Source organism: Lathyrus oleraceus, chromosome 5 (assembly GCF_024323335.1).
Source record: "Lathyrus oleraceus cultivar Zhongwan6 chromosome 5, CAAS_Psat_ZW6_1.0, whole genome shotgun sequence".
NCBI lineage: Eukaryota > Viridiplantae > Streptophyta > Magnoliopsida > Fabales > Fabaceae > Lathyrus > Lathyrus oleraceus.
This window is the reverse complement of record NC_066583.1, coordinates 543,113,023-543,134,640: the sequence shown is the minus strand read 5'-3', so window position 1 is coordinate 543,134,640 and position 21,618 is coordinate 543,113,023. Positions and strand designations below refer to the sequence as shown.

General features: G+C 37.9%; 1 protein-coding gene across 1 annotated transcript; it reads right to left on the bottom strand.

Moving 5' to 3' along the window:
* Window positions 1-353: 353 nt before the first annotated feature.
* LOC127081963 (uncharacterized) lies at window positions 354-2,650 on the bottom strand. Its single transcript, XM_051022190.1, has 3 exons — window positions 1,774-2,650; window positions 1,139-1,731; window positions 354-641 (listed from the first exon to the last, which is right to left on the bottom strand). Exons 1-3 carry the CDS (start codon window positions 2,648-2,650, stop codon window positions 354-356), a joined length of 1,758 nt encoding a protein of 585 aa, XP_050878147.1.
* Window positions 2,651-21,618: the final 18,968 nt, after the last annotated feature.

The window sequence follows — 21,618 nt, the reverse complement described above, 5'->3', positions numbered from 1 at the left end:
AAGTCGAAAAATGCAAAAGAATTAAAAATATTTTTGTAGTTTTTGAAAGGATTTCCATTTTAAGGAAATAAAAACAAATAAATGAACGATAAGAATTTGAACAAAATGCTCTTTATTTGTCATAATGATTTTGAAATTTAAAGTGGCCCTACAAATGATTCGTTAGCCTTGGGCAGAGCTAAGGATTTTGAAAAAAACAAAGCAAAACACAATTACTTTGACATAGGAAAAACTTCTGGAATCTCAACTGCTTCCAAATTTGTCAAGGCTGCTTCACACCGGTATATCAGATTTGATGCTTCTCCATCTTCAGTGTCATCTTCAACTGCACCAACTTGATCCCCATGGATAAATCATGTGCTTAGGAAAACTTCTTGTATGCTCCGTATGCGGTCCTTTGCAGGGACCAGGGCTCCTTCCTTAGAAGAAGGCTTGTACCCCAAACCAAAACGATCATTTTTCTTGCTAACATTGATGACTTGCCCCCAACCTGTAGGACCTCCACTTTCAAATGCTAACCTTGCACTATTCGAAGAGGCGAACGACAAACTGGTTTTCTCAATAGGATCCTTTACTTTTGCAAGTGTGGCATTGGATATTTCAAGTGCTTGGAAAGAGGTCTCTAAGGCATCTTCATCAGCCTCGATATAACGGAAAGAGGAGAGTTGACTACTGATAAAATGACGAGCTTGTCATCGACGAAAAACTTCATTTTCTGATGCAAAGTAGAAGTCACTGCCCCAGCAGCATGTATCCATGGACGTCCCAAAAGGCAGCTATAAGCGGGATTTATGTCCATGACTTGGAAATTGAATGGGAATATGTGCGGTCCGATTTGGATTGGTAGCTCTACCTCCCCAACTACTGTCCTCCGAGAACCATCAAATGATTTTACCATAAGTGCACTAGGTTTCATTTCCGAACCTTGGTAAGATAATTTAGCAAGCGCCCTCTTTGGTAGAACATTGAGGGACGATCCAGTGTCAACTAAGACCCTGACCAGAGCATCTTCTTGGCACTTTATGGATACATATAAGGCGCGGTTGTGATTCTTCCCTTCCTTAGGTAGCTCTTCATTGCTGAAACTTAGAGTGTTGCAGGTTGTGATATTCGCGACCACCCCATCGAATTGGCCAACCGTTATATCTTGAGTAACATGAGCTTGAGCAAGCACTTTCAATAGAGCCTCCATATGAGCTTGGGAATTCAGAAGCAAGGACAAGATAGATATTTTTGACGGTGTTTGACGTAACTGATCGACTATCTTGTAGTCGCTTTTCTTTATCATTTTTAGAAATTCAATCGCTTCATCTGATTGCACTGCCGGTTGTACCCCTCCATACTCTGGGGCAGGATTTGCAGTTGTAGCTTCCCTTGTTGGTTCTTGAGGGATTATATTGACATCGGGAGTATAAATCCGACCGCTGCGGGTCATTCTGCTCGTCCCTGCGATGTTAGTGATATTGGTGTCAACATTCTCCAAGCTTTTCTCACCTTCAACATCTCTGGGTTCTTCATCTACCACTCCATCTACCACAATTATGTCATATTTCCAAGGTACCGCTTTGGTGCTTTCAAAGGGAAAGGGGGTAGGCATACAAACTACCACGGGTGATGGATGAACAACATCTTTTCTTTGATAAGTTATCTCAACAGGTTCTGGTAGATTGAAAAAGGGTTCAATGACTGAAATTTCCTCATTTGTTGCAGGACCACAAACTTGTAAAACACCTTGATCCATCAAGTTTTGAATATCAGTTCGTACCACTTTACATCCCCTTGGATAAACGGCACATTCTTCACAGTTTTCGTGACAGGTATCACTCAAACTATCTCCCACCAATCTTGCATGGAGTGCTAGCAACGGAGTTTTAACATCTTCAACATTTTTGATTATACAAACATCAGAAACATCCTCAATGGCATTAATATCACCATGCCCCGGCAGAGGGTTACTTTTTACGTTGGGTCCAACATCTCGGAATGAAAGGATCTTCTTCTCAACCAGCTCTCGCACAATATGCTTCAAAGCATAACATCCCTCTAAGTCATGCCCAGGGGCACCCTCATGGAAAGTACAATGGGCATCTTGATTGTACCATGGAGGTAAAGGATTTGGTGGAGGACCCAAAGGTCTGGGAGTCACCAACCCTTTCTGCAGTAACGATGGGTATAATTCAGTGTACGTCATAGGGATTGAAGCGAAAGAAGGTCTACCTCTTTGTACCCTATTTTGATTTGGAAGATTTTGTGGACGTGGAGCCTGTGCCCTTGGCTGTTGATAAGCGAGTGGCATAGGTGCTTGCTGGTATACTGGTGCTTGTTGAATAGGTTGATAGACAGGAGCTTGTGATTGGTTGAAATTTGATGTGACTGCTGCCACATATGGTTGTTGAATATACTGCACTGGATAAGTTGGTTGTTGCTGAGCAAATTGATGTTGCTTCTTCCACGAATGACTCCTTCCTTGATTGGTTGACACTGCGTTTGTTTCACCCTCTTTCTTTCTTTGAAAACTTCTGGGAAACTTTTTGACATTATTACCAGATGTTTTAGAGGTGGTTATCATTTTTCCATTCTTCAATCCAAGCTCGACCTTTATGCCCACGACAACAAAGTCAGAGAAGCTTGCCGAGACACTACTCACCATCCTTTCATAGAACATAGGTTTTACCGTATCCATGAACCAATCTGCTAACTCCTTCTCGACAAGGGGTGGTTCGACTTGTGAGGCAATTTCCCTCCATCGTTATGCATATTCCTTAAATGAATCGTTATCTTTCTGGGACATGTTGAGCAATTTCCTCCTATCTGGGGCCATATCCATGTTATACTTATAATGTTGGATGAAAGCATCAGATAAGTCTTGGAAACAACGAATTCTACTTTGATCAAGGCTTAAGTACCACTTAGAGGGAGCACCCCTCAAGCTGTCTTGAAAGCAATGTATCATAAGTTTATTGTCCTCTACGTGCGCAACCATTTTTTGATAGTACATAATAAGGTGACTTTTAGGACATGAGTGGCCTTCATACCTATCGAAATCTGGGGTCTTGAATTTTGCGGGAATCATAAGACCTGACACTAAGCACATCTCCCTAGCAGCAACACCAAAGACTCTGTCACCTTCCATAGCCCTTAACCTTTTCTCAAGAATCTGATTTTTTTTTCATTCCTCTTATGTCTTCATGCCTTTCATCATCTTCGCCCGAAAAACCCGGAGCATGTTGTTGATCTTCAAAATAAGGTTGCACGTGTGCATGGACAAGGGGTGGTGTGAACGTGTGGACCATGGGATGAGTTTCATTGATAGTTGGTAGAGGAACCGTCTGCTGAGTGGATTGTACAAAACCAGGGGCGCCTTCAACTGGAGGTATGAAGTTGAGAGGTAAACCATAGACTGGTCAAGTGGTCGGCATTGTCCTTGCAGGTTGGGGTTCAATCGTAGGACCAGTGATTTCTGAAACGATCGTCGTTTGGGTGTCCAACTTGGCCTTAATGACTTGTAGTATCTCCATGACTTGAACCATGTTTCCTCGTAGGTCTTCAAGTTCTGAGCTTACTCTCTCCAATTCTTGTTCTTGATCTGCCATTCTTTGACGAGCGATGGCTCTAGTGTTGTAGTGGTTTTGAGGACTCAGTGTGGAACTGAAGAAGACACAAAAATGAGTTTTTTGTTTGAAGAATGACATGAGTGTATGTTATGGGTGCATTTTGTGCAAAGCTCTTAGTTATCTTTATTATTTATTCCAGCAATGTTATAATATATTAAATAAGAATGGAACGTAATAATTGAGGCCCAAAATGACAACTTCCATTAATTAAAATCAAATTCTAATACAAAAGGATTTAACTTCAAGTACAAATGATTCAAATACAAAAGATTTAAACACCAACAATTCGAATTCAAGTATAAGTACACTTAAGCTCCGTCTCAGCTCTTATGATCGTAGCAAGATCTATGGTGAGCTCCTTCATCATTTTCTTGCAAAACTTGATGAAATTGAAAATTTGAGGAGGCGTGTTTTCTGGACACATACACCAATCGGCCTCCTGGAGTTTTTCTGGGAGTTCAAACATGTTGAGGTTAATGAATCACGCTAAGTTGCGGAACTTGCCATTCCATTCAACATAGAGCTCTTGGAGTTTCTTGATGACCTGTTGATCTTCATCTAAGGTTACTCTATCCTCTCTATACAGCCTTTTCCAATACACACAATCATTCTTTAGGAGCAAGTAGGCTGCATCACCTTCTTGACTCTCCAAAACTGCAAACCTCCTATTAGCTTCCTCCAACTGGTACTTGAGATGGTGACAGCTTCTTTGAGCTTCTTCCTTTTTGAGTAACTCGCGAGACAACTTTTCTTTGCATTTATTCAGAGTGTCCTTCAGTTCACAGATCTGTGCCTCAAAGTCGAGCTTAATTTCTTTCTTTTCCATAAGAGATCTATCCAACATTCTTCTTAACTCACAAATTCTATATTCATCTTTCTTGAGCTCTTCCTTTCTGGTCTGGATCACTGATGTGGAACCTATAAGGATATGATCAAGATCGTCCTTCTAGTCTTCCAATAGCCTGGCTCTCTTGTTACTATCCTCAAGTTCCTGGGCTTTCCCCTTACATTCATCCTTCAAATTTTGATTTTCCAAGATAGCTCGGTTCATCTGAATCCGTAATTCAGTATTCTCCAATTCGAGCTCTTTAACCTTAGTAGTGAGTTTCTCCACGTCCTCGGGGAGTATAGGCTTTGGCTCAGGAATTTTAGGAAAAGCTTAAGCATTAAAGATAAATGGCAAATGGATTTCCCCAACTCTTTCTTTCACCCATCGAGTGTAAGGTTCTTTGACGAGAATGTTTCTTTTTCCAAACTCTTTACCCTTCCTAACAACCTTCAACCAAGCCTTTCGGATCGCTCTTACATCAGGATTACTTACTTGGATGTCAAAGAGCACAAATGGATGTAAGTCCTTTGTGTCAAGAGGGCCATCCATGGAGTAGCCGTGTTGCATTCGAGATAACATAGGGTTATAATTGATGCAACCCTTAGCACCTAACAGCGGTACATTAGGAAATTCCCCACAGCTGACAATAATGTCTGGGGTTTCCCACTCTCGGATATACCATCGGATGGAACTTGCAGTGAGAGAAGCTATTCTTTGAGGATATTTAAGTTCCTTTGCCACAAAAGGGCCTTTTTCGGGCATATGTTGCATGAACCAAGTATAAAGCAAAGGAGCACAACACAACAAAGTTCCACCCTCTTTTCATGTCGAGCATGTAGGGCATGGTAAATGTTAGCTAAGAGAAATGGTACAGGATTGCCAGAGAGAAAGACTTCTATGGCTACCTGATCCACAAATTTTTCAACGTTTAGGAAGAGCATAATCCCATGGATCAATAAAGCCAACACAACATAAAATGCGTTCTAATTTTCTTCTTTCTTGAACTTCAGAGCTAAATCTTCCAAGAACATCATGGCAAGACCTTTGAAACCCCCTTTCTCAACCCAATTATCTAGAACAGTTGGGACCTTGATACTTAGGGCTAAAGCTATCTTCTTTGGGCCCGTTTCCTCTTCTAGCTTTGGAAATGGATTAAAATCTTTCAATTTGAGACCCATGATTCTCTCAACTTCTTCCAAAGTAGGAGCTAGTTAGAAATCAGCAAATGTGAAACAGCGTAGAGGTGGATCATACTATTGTGCTAGAGAACTGATAATCCCATAGTCAACTTTCTTAGTCAGAAGGCTCAAAATTTTCCCATAGTCTTTTCCGAAATCATCACTCTTACTGATAGTCAAATCAGAGATCAAACCCTTTAGACTGTCAAGCTTAGGTTCCTTGTACTTAAGTGTGAAAGTGTTTCTCCTTGGAGTTGTCATTTTCACGTTCTCAATTCCTGAAACAAATAAGACACAACTAAGAGTTTGCTTTTTATGATGTTGATTCAATGTGTGTGGATGAATGTGATGCATTTTTTGGTATAATTTCAATAGGCTTAAGGCATAGATAAGTCTGATTGCTTCATATAGAACATGGTTCTCACCCGATATGATCTAAGGTTTCAAAAAAGTTCCTAGAGTCATGGATCCATTAGACTGTTTGCTACCTGCGGCAACTTACTTGTCGGGCATCAACTCCATCTAAAGAATCTACTCTAAGTGAGGTTCTCACATCGATCCAACGAGAAATTCAACTCGCAGACCCATGCTACGCAACCATCTTTCCTAGTTGGACAAAGGATTAAGGTTCTACAAATGGTTCTCAGAGTCATGGATCCTAAAGAAAATATCGAAGCTTACGGCAACTTACTTCCCGAGCGACAACATCCTCTCAAGAATCTACTCTAAGTAAGGTTCTCGCACTGACCCAACGAGAAATTCATCTCGCGGACCCGCACTACTCAACCTCGTCCTATCTTATGTTTTTACTCGAGACTCGGGTAAAAAGTCCTTCCCACATGATTTGTAATCAGAGTATCCAAGTATCAAAGCATAATCGGACCAATACAAAAAATTTATATCAATATGACAATAAAGATAGCAAAATCAAGAAAGAAAATCCACACAAGTAAACAAACAAAGGCACACAAACGACCTAACTAGGCTTGACTCACTTAGGGAGTCATTCCCTAGCAGAGTCGTCATCTGTCGCACCTCGAAAAATGAGAATACGACCTAACGAAGTGCGATCGCACGCTCGCATGATGGACTGAACAGAGTCGCCATCGAACTTTATTTATTCCTAAAAAGGAAATGGTAAATATCGATAAAACCCAAGAAAGAACGACAATGATTATGGTCGTCGCAACCAATATCAGGGTTCGGGAGTCGATTACGCAAGGGGAAGGTATTAGCACCCCTCACGTCCGTTGTACTCAACGGGAACCATTAGGTTAGTTGTGCACGTTAGTGTTAGTTTGAAATGTTAGGCTTCTCAAGTTATTAGGTGGGAAAGAAAGAACAAAAGAGAGAAGAATGTTTTTGGATTTTGCAACAAAGGAGACTAAACCTAAGTTTTTTATTAATGGGCCTGACAAGATTTCACAATCCTGCTCCTACGTATCTCAATAGAGAACTCAAGGTTTACGTAGTTCTGGGTAGAAAATGTTTGTTTGTTGGTCGATTTTAGCGAAAGCTATATTGTATTAATCAATGAAAACATTGTTTTACCCAAAACAGATGAGGAGCGGACGTGTACCACACATCGAATGGATTTACAAATCAACATTCGGAAAAACGTCACTTATCTCAACTCAACAATTATGGCCGAAGCATTGCTTTACATCACCTTAAAACAAGATGTCATTCGTTTTGAAAAGGTTTTTCTGATCAATCGCACGGCGGCGAAGAAAAGAGTTTGATTGGTTGGATGTATTTTTGGGCTTGAAAGACGAATATTTATGACTTGCAAGCTCTTACAACTTGGGTCTAATACTCGGGACTACGTCTGGACCTTTCACCCAGGTAATCTTTTTCTTTCAATTTTATTGAGAAAAGACGTTTGAATATTTACAAATATTTTGAAGAGGGAAGACGAACACTTATGGCTTGCAAGCTCTTACAACTTGGGCCTAGCATTCGAGATTACGACTGGATATTTCATCCAAGGTAATCTTTTTCTTCAGATTTTATTGAGAAAAAGATTTGAATATTGGAGCGTTTGAAGAGAAGACGAATACTTATGGCTTGCAAGCTCTTATAACTTGGGCCTAATATTCGGGGTTACGACTGGATATTCCATCCAGAGTAATCTTTTTCTTCAGATCTTATTTAAGAAAATGATTTGAATATTGGAGTATTTTGAAGAGAAGACGAATACTTATGGCTTGCAAGCTTTTACAGCTTGAGCCTAATATTCGGGATTACAACTGGGTATTCCATCCAGGGTAATCTTTTTCTTCAGATTTTATTGAGAAGAGAGGATTGAATAAAAAAATGATTAATGTGAAGGTTTGAGATTCAAATAACCGAAGCACGGGTTTAGACAACAAAGAGGTTAAATTGATGTTTTCTCAAAGGCTCCATGAAGAGGATTCCAATATGTGTCAATTGTAATAAATAAATATGCGAATAAAAGAGTTTTGTTTTAACGCTTAAGAAAACGAAGTGTAATAATTAAATAAGAATAGTAATAATTAAAATCGAAAAGGGTAATGTTTTCGGGATAAATCAAAACTAAATGGGGTATAGACTACCCTAAATAGTTAACAAGAAATATATAAACACCACATAAAATCCACACAAAATGAAGTAAATCGAACAGGTACCAAGCTAGGAATTGAACCAGGGACCTAGCGGAAGACAGGAGAAGTCTTTACAGCTAGGTCGAAAGCGGTCTTGTGATGTTTTACTGCATCCATGCGTACACATATAAGATTACATAAAAAACGAAATAAAAAAAAAAGATTGGGTCGAGTGTGGGCGGGCGCAACCCAATCAAAACAAAAGCGAATGGTACGCTGGGCCTACAGCGGGTTGGATCCGACCCAACCCACTTGATGCACCAAGCTTATGGAAAACCCTAACCCTAAATGAAACCGCCGCCCCCTTGTCCAAAAGCAACCCACATGGAAATCAAATCAACAGCTAATAAATATCTATTGTTCCTGAATATCAACAGTCATCAATTGGGAAGTGGAAAAGCAGTAATGGCATTGGGCAACGGAAAAGTTAGTGAAATTCCAATCAAAATAAAGAAAAAGGTCGAATTCCCCACACTTCTCCTTTCTCCTTCTCTGTTGAAACCGAAGCAAGAACTCTCTCTCTCAAAACCAAATACTTTCCCAAGAATGCCAAAGGAAAAAGCTTCAATAAACCAAACCGAAACCTTAAACTAATGGTCGATTCCCAATCCTCCCTTTGCCGTATCCAAGGATCTGTCCATTTCCCTCAACCGTCTCCATCGCGAACCGGTTTCATGGATTCGCGAAGAGATGCTTCGAACGAAACAGCCAACGCCCTTATTCGTAACGGCAGCTCCCCCCCCCCTCAGATCTCGACGGCGGCCTTCAAAAATCCACAGCGAAAAGCTCGCGACGACGACCGTCCTAACACTCGGGGAGAAGTCCCTTCAAAGACCTTCTCCTTCCTCTCTCAAGGTGGTTGCTGTAAATAATATGATGCAGGGAAAGACAAAAGAACCGACCAAGATCTGACACGGGAAGCTCATGAAAGTTAAAAAAAACAAAAAATTTGAAGCACAGATGTTGGGGTGACTTACATAGAAATAAACAATCCGGAAAGCAGAAATACGAAAGAAATATGAGTTAGCATACAGAAGAAGAAATGGATAGGAAAAATACCCCACAAGAAACGAGTTACGCAAGGCTCAAATATATCTTTCTCAATCTCTCTACTTCTCTTCTTTTTGTGGATTTTGGTTGCTTATCGGTTCGTCATCGTGATGATTTCTGTGAAATTTTCGGATGTGGTTTTTGGGTCCTCTATGCGTCCAAATTGTTTTTCTTCTGACTGCTCAAAATGTTAGGGTTTGGTGGTGGATAAAATTTTCTATTGTTGTGAGATCCCTACTAGGTTCCCTCTTGTTGGTTTTTATGTTAGATTTTTTTAAGGTGTGATGTTGATGCATAAAATGATGCATCTGATCCAACTTTTCAAGAGATAGACTTTTTTTGTTATTTTGGTATAAACTTTGCCACCACTTATATTTGTTAACAAACTGCTCCTCAACCTTTTTAATTTGACTCTTTTTATTGGTGTTTGTTTGCTATAAATGTGTTAAGTTGCTGCTCTGCTATCACTGCCTATACATGACAAATCTCTGCTTGGAAAGAAACAAAGGAACAGAGGGAGGCAAGATAACAACCGGTCCCATGAAGATAAACAAGTCTTATTGCAATACTATAGAAATTGTGTTCACTATGTACTTTTATCATTAAAAAATATATATATATATTTTTGTTATGTTGGTTTTAGTTACTGTAACATAAAAAATGAACTTTAACTAGAAGATTTTTTTTTTAATTATTTTGTTTTTTTTTCTTGTGATATAGACAAAAGGTAGCATAAAAACTAATTTTTTAATTATTTTTTTTAAATAAAATAAAATAAAAATAATTTAATTATAAATGTTACAAAATATTCAAATAAATTCAAATGAATTGAATAAATTGTAAAAACAAATTAAAATTGTAAAATAAAATGTAAAATAAAATGTAAAACAAAATGTAAATAAAATGTAAATAAAATGTAAAACAAATTTAGAAAAAAAAATTATCATTATCATTTTTTTTAAAATTCATATCTTAATTTGTGAAACAAAAATGAATTTGTCAATACTTATTTAAACATAACATAAAAACTTACTTGCTAGAAATCTAAAAGTAATACCAAGGCAAACCAAAAAGAACCTAATTTTTGAGAATGTAAAGATATAACTCTAAATAATTAAAACTAAATCTTCCATGACAAAAATCTCTAAACCTACAAGCACTTAATGTAATGCAACAAATGTCGATTATGGGCATGTGGTGTACATGAATATGAATGCTTATGAATGAAGATCATATTTTTTATGTGAATTGGTAAATAGAAAAAATTCTAATGAAAATTAAATTAATGATATTAAAATGAAATTAAAAAAAATGGAATAACGTATGAATATGAATGCTTATAAATAAAGGTCATGTTTTTTATGTGAATTGATAAAATAGAAAAAAAAAATCTAATGAACATTAAATAAATGTCAGTGAAATAATTTTTTTTTAAAAAATGGAATAATTTATGTCAATGAGTGGATGCAAATTGATAAATACAAATGCTTGAAATGTAAATGAATGCCTTTAGACGGGGCAAAATTTAGGGTATGACAACATGCAAGATGGTCAAACCTACATCATGTGGCGCCTCCCACCTACAACCAATGTGGCGCCTCCCACCCACATCATGTGGCGCCCGCCGCCTAAATCCATGTGGCACCCATTTGACGTGTGGCGCCTGCTACCTTCCCTCATGTGCCACGAAACCTGCCATCTTCACTTTTTTTCCTTGCATGCCAGACACGTTTAAAACTCTTTCAACCACCATTACTTTTTTCTTTGATCACTTCATTTATCACAATTTATTTTAATTTATTTCATTTAAAACCTTTCAACTACCATATTAACTCTATATTAACTTTGTATTTATAACTCCACAAACATCTCTCCATTCCACGGTTCATGAGCAAATTTCCTCTTCTTACTACTCAAATTTTGTGAGTTACTGTCATGGCACAAAGGCAAAGTTACGCAATAATTTTTAGAGAAGGCGAACCAGGTGAAATGCAAACAGAACTCTACATGGCTCTACGTAAAAGAGAAATATAGTCAATAAGGTATGCTGATGAACCTTGTTTAATAGCTTTAGGAATTCTTGGCAGTGTTAACCATATGCTTAATACGTTAAGTTTAAATTATTTCTTATCTTTTAAAGACCCTGTCTATATCCAGCTAACACTAGAATTCCTTAGTCCTCTTATTTTTAACCCCACTCCCAACACAGGTTGTTCCAGTGGGACTGTTTAATTTCGCCTGTTTAATGTAGAGTATGCATTTAGTTTTGCCCAACTAGCTGACTTGCTACAATTTCCCCACGGGGATGGCGTAGTATGTGAGGTCCCAGATACTGATGGTTGGCAGCATACTTTTCAACCATTCTGGAGGACAATAACGGGTATCGAAACACACAATTTTGAGGCAAATAGAGCCTTATTAATTCACAACCCGACCATACGTTATTTCCACCAACTATTGGCTTGTACTATTTTTGGCCGATCAAATTCTAACAAAGTGAACGAGAAAGAATTTTTCTATCTGTTCGCCATATTTGTGCCACAAAAGGTTAATATCGTCCAGTTCATGATTTCTCACATGCAAGCAATAGTCACCGCGAAAAGAGAAGCAATCGTTTTTGGCGGATTGATAACCTCCATAGCTCGACTCCTAGGACTCGAATAAAAATTCTCGTCCCTAACACCACTCCCGTCCCGTACCATTGATATTGACATGACTAGGAGCATGAAATTAGTAAAGAGAAGGCAAGACGGTAAATTTAACTTAATGATTGCTAATAATGTCTTCCCGAATTTCATTCTCCCTAACCCAAACCGCACAGATATTCATAATTCGGATAACTATTACTATATTTATGACTCGGTGCTTAACCCAGTCCCGGCACACATTCTTGAGAATGTAGCTGTTGGCGGGGACATTGTTAAGGATTATGATCAGGTGGAGCAGATTGCTCCTGATACTGACACACACCCACACACCACACATGTTTCTTCTGAAAATTCCGCAGGTACATCGTCCAGGCGTAAGCCCAGAAGAAGAAATGTGGCACCTGTCACTCTTGATGACATTTATGCTGAAATGATGGGACGTAGCGAATTAGACGCTCGCCGCAACCAATGGATTCAAAACATGGAAGCTCAGCAAACTGAGATGATGCAAATCCTTCGAAATATACAGCACGATCAACACGATTATTCTTTCAGGAATGAACATAACATGTAGGGTTTGATCGATGACATGACAGATTCGACAGTACGTGTGGAGGATCTCCAAGACCATGTCTCATATGTGGGTATGCCACCTCACCATCCTGGAAATGGTGGGCGTGGACAAACACGTGGCCGAGGCCACCAGTCGCAGACATTCCAGGTTCTACCTTCCTTTCTTACCTTATGTCATTGCATTAGGGACAATGCTCGATTTAAGTGTGGGGGAGGAAGCTTTACCGCTTTTATTTATCGCTTTCTAGGTAGATTTAACTATTTTCATTTCCTTTGTTAAATTGTTTAGTGTTAGTTGAGTCAAATATCATGCATTGTCAAGTCTTTGTACGTGGTTTTCGTTATTTATTGATTCTCCCATTTTCTTGAGCTTTACCAAACTTTTGTGAAAATCTTGACTTAGAAATACAATGCATCTTTTGAAAATTTTAAGCTATAAATAAAACTTAGGTTGGATTGTATAGACTTGGAAAAACTTTACAAGATCGGTATCGTTTTAACACCTTAAATCTCCTAAGTATAAGATAGATTTGAGTATTTGTCATGCCATAGCCTTAAATTCTATCATTTAATATTCCTTAAGTAGTTTATCTAGTAGTCAACACCATCCTAAACACACACTACGCAAAAAGTCGATGCAAAAAGTGTATGATCTCAGGCTTAAAAGAGAAAAAGAATGACCAAATTAATGAAAAGTATTGTTCCTTCTAAGTTAGGTGACCCTCACCCGGTCATTTAACCCAACGATGCAACCCTCTTTAGTTGTTATTTGAGCCAAAGTGCGAGGAAAATAAAAAAAATAAAAAATAATAATGAGATCATAGTCACTTACAAATTATCTTGCTATGAGTGTGAAAGGATAACGGGCTTAATATGATTGCATTAGAATGAAAAGGGATAAAAAGAAGGATGAGTAAGTTAGGTTTAGGCATGATGACAAGATTCATATTGGTTTGTATAGGAGGGAGACTTATGATTGCACGATTGCAAGTTTGTGTTCCAACGATACCCTTAGTGTGGAAGTTAGTACCTATTGATGGAATTTTTATCGAAGTAGAGTTTGTAGCCTAGAATGAGTATCCGAATGCAACTGTGTTTTTCAAGAGTCTTGATACTATATGCTGTAAAATTTTCCGAAGTTCTTTTATTCATATGTGTAGAATTTGCTTGAGCACAAGCAAAGGTTTAAGTATGGGGGAGTTTGATAACGCGAAAATGTATCGTATATTTGACTTGACTTGCATTGCAATCTAGTGCCATTTTACTTATTTTCCATAGCATTATGCCGTATTTTGTGTTTATTTTAGGTATTTATCAAATAAGAAGTATATATGCGAGCAAAGCAGAAAAAGAGCAAAAAGGAAAGGAAACGGAAAGAAAATGAATAAAATACAAAGGGGTGGCGCCCACCACCTTAAGTGTGGCGCCTGCCATGCACTAAAGGGGTTTCGCCCACCACCTTAAGTGTGGTGCCTGCCACCTTAAGTGTGGCACTTGCCACTCTCATGTGGCACCCGCCACGAAGCCCCATTTCCTCCTGGATTCTCTCCATGCTCCATCATTCTCGTTCAACCAACCGCCCTAAATTCACGCCTACTATCAGATTTTTAAAGGAAGAATTTGTAGTATAAATTAGGGTTTCCGTCTTCAGTTTGGGGATCCTTTTTTTTAGCCAGAGTTTTGTTCTTAGAATTTTAAGCAGATATATTTACTTGTAAAAGTGATAGATCCTCCACATCGGGGGACTATTGCAGTTCTAGTTTTAGGAACTGATTTTGATTGTAATTCTGTACCTGATTGTCAAGCGTGCCGACATTCTCTGAATTCAAGTACCAGCGTTAATTCAAGTTCTCAGTCTTTTTTCTAGGTTCCATTTTAGTTGTTTATTTTAATTGTTTATGATTTCATCTTAGAACAAATTAATTTCAGTCTTTTCAAAATCATGCTTTGTCTTATGTTTAATCATCGTAATAGCATGTTTATGTTTAAACCCATGTGTGGCTAAACCATTTAATATCGGTATGTAAAGGCAGTCATAATGACGGGATTCGTTAATAACTGGTGTTGATCTTCATAAACTATTTTTCTGGTTATAGTTTCTTATTCTTAAATTAAAACATGCTTTCGTACGAGAGTAAAAAGCAAACAAGGTTACGGTCAATAACACGAGAGAGTGAGATTTTAACCGGATAGCTGAAACTAGGCATTAATTCTAAACACAGCGAGAGCACTTTAGGATTAATTAGAATTTATTGATTTCCAAAAATTACTTTTAATTCAAATGAGACAGCGAGAACAAAGCATTCTGGTTTAAGAGTATAGTCAGAGTCAATAACACGAGAGTGTGAGATAAAGTTTTTTAAATCAATAATTTCTGCTGAAGAGTATTTTGACATTTAAGATTGCGCCAACTATTCATCAAATCCTTGAAGTTTGATGAGTTACATACCTATATCCCGCTATTAAATATTTCTATTAAAGTTCAGCTTTCGCTAATATTTATTTCCCGTTGTCCCTTAAACCCAAGAAACATCATCATCCTTAGATTTACGTGGTAACATTAGATAACGGTAAGTTCAATTTTTGGTCCTTTGGGTTCAATAATCTTTAAAACTACGCGATACGAGTGTACACTTGCAGTCACGAATCTTATAGACATACTAAGTCGCGATCATAACCCCATTCAAACCTTTGGCCTTTTGTGCCCCTTTTTATTTAAAATTTTGTTAAAATTAATTCACCAACTCATTTGAAATTTTTACCATGAACTACGAGGTTTTGATCCCTCATTTTTATGTTGGTACGTAGGCACAAGACCGAAGGTCTTGTCAAACACAAAAATATAATCAATGAATTCTTTTCTCATCCCCACACTCTATTTTACCAAACATCATTTTTACCAAAAAACATATGCACGCGTAAAAAGGGCTCCCTAGGAGTACCTATGACATGTTGGATGCTAACACCTTCCCTCTGTGTAACAAACCCCCTTACATGTAATCTCTGGCATTTTATTAGTTTTGATTTGAAAACTTCTTATCTTTGGGTTTTGTTCGTACTTTTGTCTTTTCCTTTGGAAACAATAAAAGCGCGGTGGCAACTCTGATTTTATTGACTTCAAGTTTATCCATAGCTTGATGGTCATGAATTTACCTCTACATAAATTAAGTGGCGACTCTACTAGGGAGTAGTCCTCAATGGGTTTAGCCTACCTTTTTATGTGTATATATTTGTATATTTGATGTTTGTATATGTTGTTTGTATGATATAATATGTCTGTTGTGCTTGGTGATCTATGAGTGGTGAGATAAGTTCTAACCCGAACTTGAGTGCAATTAAGATATAAGGATGTTATAGTCATGATCAACTTGTGTGGAGTAGTCCTTAACAAGTTGGCTTGAGACCGAACTGCTCAGTGGTGACCTCTTTGGAGTTACTGATGTGACATAAGTCATTTATGGATAAGCATTACTTTCTATGATTTGGGGTCTGAGAAGCTGAGGACCATAGAATATTTAACCCAACTTAGCCTATTTAGGACGTAATGCAGAGACTGTTCAGGTGTAGACTTGACAATAGTTATTACACGATACTACACTCAGACGAGTTTCTCTTGAGAATATTATGGGTTGATGAGTCAGTCATCTTAACCTATAATATCCGATAGATGGGATCAAGACTCTGGGAACTTTTTAGAACATGATCTACAGGTTTTTATCCTTAGTACACTCCTTTAGGATGGTTCTTAACCTGACTCCATCTCGTGACTCACAACAAACCCTTTGATTCTCAGTTGATCTGATCAAGACTCATCAATATCAATGGAACTTAGGTGTTGATAAGGTGAAAACCATAATCCAGCAAAATGGATGATTGATCTTGATGATGACTTGATCTATCCCTTGACCTTTGTTTGTGTTTGCCTTGCGTGTGATCCCTTGTTTGTGATTGTTTCATTCATGCATACATGTGCATCATGACATTCATCACAAAAAATAAATTTCAAGGAAACTAAGGTCTTATTTGCAAAAAAAATTAGACCATGGATTATGGACGAAGGAACACTAAGAAGTACAGTTTCAGATGTCCTGATTTGAAAGAGCTAAGGACGTTGTCATCCTTTGTATTAGATCCCTTGGACTTCAAGCAACGTCATGGGAAGCTCTTGTATGTACTATCTACTGATGTGGTTAAAGGACTTCTGAGTGTTTTGGTTCAGTTCTATGACCCTCTTTACCGGTGCTTCACTTGTCCAGACTATCAGCTTGTGCCCACGTTGGTGGAGTATGCCCATCTCTTGGGTATACCGGTATCTGACAAGGTACCTTTTAGTGGATTGGAGTAGATCCCAAAATCTCATATTATAGCTGAATCTCTTCATTTGAAGAAATCTGATATTGATGCTCATTTGGTGAACAAAGGAGGAATTCTTGGGTTGACTTCTGAGTTTCTCATCGGTAGGGCTACTATTTTTGCTCAGGCCGGTAGCATGGATGCTTTTGAAGTTGTTTTTGTTCTGCTCATCTATGGTCTAGCCTTGTTCCCTAACATTGACGGTTTTGTTGATATTCATGCCATTAGAATCTTCTTGATTGGAAATCCTATTCTTACTCTATTGGGTGACATGTATTTCTCTTTGCATTTGAGGAATTGTAAAGGTGGTGGGACTATTGTGTGTTGCGTTCCTCTTCTGTATAAGTGGTTTATTTCGCACTTGCCTCAGACACCTGCTTTCCTGGAGAACAAGCAATGTCTACGGTGGTCTCAGAGACTTATGTCTCTCACTAATGATGATATTGTTTGGTATGATTCTGCATTGGGTAGTTTGGATATTATTGATAGTTGTGGTGAATTCTCTAATGTGCCTCTCATTGGTACACACGAAGGAATCAACTACAACCCTGCATTGGCTCGTCGTCAGCTTGGGTTCCCCTTGAGAGATAAACCTAATAACACTCAGTTAGAAGGTCTATTTTATCAAGAGGATAAAGATCCCCAACATTTGAAGAAAGGGATGGTGCATGCTTGGCATAATGTGCATAGGAAAGGAAGATCTGAGCTTGGTCCACGCAACTGTGTAGATATGGAAGCTTACACTATTTGGGTGAAGAAGAGAGCTTTGGAGCTCAAGATGTCGTATGCTTGTGAAAGACCTATGTCTATGGTTGTGCCTGAGCCATCAACTCTCCATAACCAAGATGTAGAGGAGTTGGAAGACGCACTCGCCAATATGAAGCAAGAGAGAGAGATATGGGAAGAGTGGTTCCATGCTTTGAGCCGAAAGCATGAAGAGTTGTAGCTTGAGTCTAAAGACAAGGATGCACTTATCAAGATTCTTGAAGACCGAGCAGTGAAGAGACAGAGAGAGCCAGAGGGTTTAGTTACCTCTAGCATGCCTCAGCCTTCCGGTGCTTGGAAGAAGATTGTTGATCAACTAGTTCTTAAGAAGGCTCAGATGAAGACATCCTTTGAGTTAGAGATTCGACGCATCCGAAGGAAGTATGCTCCCGTAGCTAGATCATCTGATGCAGTTGCTAGGGATCCTTAGGATGATAGTTTCCTTTTCTCTTGTATTTGTATTTTGGTTTCTAAAATTGTACTCAGTGTAATCCTTCCAAACTTTTATGAATAAAAAGAGATTTTATGGTTAATCAAATTGTTATTATTGTTATTATTTGAATATATATATATATATATATATATATATATATATATATATATATATATATATATATATATATATATATATATATATATATATATATATATATATATATATATATATATATATATATATATATATATATATATATATATATATATATATATATATATATATATATATATATATATATATATATTTGCAAATAGGACTTCATATATTCCTTGAAATTAAAAGCAATCAAAAACATTGCATTTCATGCATCATTTGCATAACAGGTTTCTTCCGCCAGATGTCTTATCAGTTCTTCTTTGTGCATCAGCCAAGCTGACTCAATGCTATAATACTCGTGCTAATCAACCGAAGAGAATGGAGCATCTAGAGCAAGAAAACCGAGAGCTAAAGGATGAGATTGTCAAACTTACGACACTAATGGGATCTGTGATTGTTGCCCAGAATCAGTCATCACCGTGTCCTGCAACTCCTCCTCCTTAGAGGACCGTTATTTTTGAGATTGTTTCTTCAATTGTTCTTGTTGTTGCTGCCAGTCAACCCATTCCTGCTATGCCTGCTGAATTCCCTTTGGGAATGCCATCAAATTTTATGCCAGAAGGGTATGCACCCACATTTATTTCTCTGCCAGCTTCTAGCCCGATCATGTCAGTCCACCTCCTGTTGTTCACACTTTTTCTCGTTTTGAAGACACTATCTACCACTCTGTGCCGTCTGAGGGTCCAGATGTATACGAGAAGATGGATGAAATGAAAGATAAATTCCTTCAGTTGAGTAAAGAGTTAAAGACTCTGAGAGGGAAATATTTGTTTGGGAAGAGTGTTGTTGAACTCTGCTTGGTCCCTAATGTCAAGATTCCAGTGAAATTCAAAGTCCCAAACTTTGAAAAGTACAAAGGGAATACCTGCCCACTAAGCCATCTTGTTATGTACGCCAGAAAAATGTCAACTCAAACTGATAATGATCAGCTGTTGATTCCCTATTTCCAAGACAGTTTAACTGGAGTTGCCTTAAGGTGGTACATGGGTTTGGACAGTGCAAGCATCCATACTTTTAATGACTTGGGTGAAGCCTTTGTCAAGCAGTATAAGTATAATGTGGATATGGCACCTGATAGAGATCAGTTGAGGTCAATGTCTCAGAAGGATAAGGAGACACTCAAAGAATATGCCCAGAGATGGAGAGAATTGGCTGCTCAGATAAGTCCACCTCTTAAAGAGAAGGAAATGACGAAGATCTTCTTGAAATTGCTGAGTTCGTTTTATTACGAACGTATGATCGAAAGTTCCCTTAACAATTTTACTGAAATGGTAAACATGGGGATGAGGCTAGAAGAAGGAGTCTGTGAAGGATGTTTGTCTAAAGAAGAAGCGTCAGCTAGCAAGAAGTACGGTGGTAGTTTCTCCAAGAGGAATGAAGGAGAGACTAATTCAGTATCAGTGGGGAGGAAGAGGAGGCCTCATGTCAGAAAAGGGTCTCAATCCCGTCAACATCAACACTAAGTCTCTTCAGTAATTCCAGTTTTTTCCAACAATTCCAACAATCAATCAATTTTAATTCAGCAACAACAACATTAACAACAACCGCAACAAAGAACCAACTACAACAAAAACAATCATTACCAACAAAACTTCGAAAGGAAGAAGGTCTCCTTTGACCCTATTCCTATGACATATGCAGAGTTATACCTGTCATTGGTCCTCAAGAATCTCATTCAGCCAAGAAACCCTCTGCAAATCCCTGAGCCACTGCCATGGTGGTTCAAGCCTGATCTTCATTGTGCTTTTCACTAGGGAGCCCCTGGTCATGATATAGAGAACTGATATCCGTTGAAGTATGAAGTTCAAAAGCTTGTGAAGTTCAAAGCGCTAAATGTAAAAGCCAATTCGTTTCCTGCTCATGGTAACGCTTCTGTCAATATGGTGGACGGATGTCCAGGGAATTTTAGAGTTTTTGATGTGATACGTATTCAGAGGTCTCTGGTGGAAATGCATAGAAATATGTGTTTAATCAGTGACTGTGAACATGCCCATGACAGTTGTGTCGTTTGCAGCGTGAACCCCCGTGGGTGTATGATTGTCAAGAGAGATATCCAGAAGTTGATGGATGAGAATGTAATCCAGATTCAACAGTCAAGGGATATGGGAGATAATGTGAATGTCATTGTGCCGATATTTAAGACCCCTAAGCGGGTAGTCATTCAGTTTGATAGTAGTAGCAGCAACAATGTCAATAGATCGGTATCGTCGTTGGTTATACGGTTAGCGGGCCATGTCCCTTATGTATCCGATAAAGCTGTGTCATACCAATATAATGCCACTATGATTGAAAATGGTCAAGAGGTTCCTCTACCAGTTGCAGATTCAGTGTTGAATATCGCAGATATTGCAAAGGTGACCCGTAGTGGTCGTGTGTTCAGTCTAGTTTTCTCTAAAGTGATAGAAGATGTTTCAGTAAGTAAGAAGGTAGAGATTCCAGTAGTGAATCTGGTTAGTGCTCCAATATGTCAATCTGGTAAATTCAGCAAATTAAAGATTAATAATGATGATGAGTGTCATACCCTAAATTTTACCCTAAATTTTCACTTGCATCCGTATAAATCAATCCATTTTGTTGTGCATTTTTATCAATTAAAAATCATTCATCAGGGTTCATATAAAAAGTCAGTAGCTCTGGCATTTTATTTGGTCTTGATGACATTCATTCAGTCATTTGTTGATTAAGAAGTCGAAATATTTGATTTCTCAATCTCAATGCATTCTTCATTCAATTGTGATGGAGAGTATTTTTGTCATCTTAATCTTAGTAGGTTTTAATTGTGATGGAGAATCAAAAGTAAATGGTTCAAGAGTGATTTAGTTACATCTGATTGTTTGTTCACGATTATTTAGTTAGGAATTTAGTTTTTATTCACAAGATGTTTGCATTTCGTTACGTGTCACAACATGCATTTTGTTCCACATATTTATATAAGATGTCTCTCGAAATAATTTTTCGGATCTACAGGCAGACCGATCGAATCGTTTCCCAATTGTACATCAAATTAGCGGGTGAAAAACTTTAAATTTGAGCTTTTAGACGTCAGTTTTCTTAATATACGGTTCACATAGTTTAACCTAACATGTTCGTTTTAATTTTTTGACTACTTTTTTAGCCGCATTTTTTCAGTATGAGCCTTTTAACCGGTCATTTTTTATTTTTAAATTTGATCAAAACCTGTATGTTTTCGAGAAGTTTATTTCGCGTTGGTAATTTCGGTGCAGTCTGTTTATTTTTTGGAGCATTTTTGTGCCCGGTTTTTATTCATTTTTTATCCGATTATTTTTATTTCTTTATTAAAATGTTCATGATAATAAAATAGAATTTTCTACGCTCTTGTTTCAATCCGGTTTCGATTATGTAGTTTAATTTGATTTTTTATTTTTATA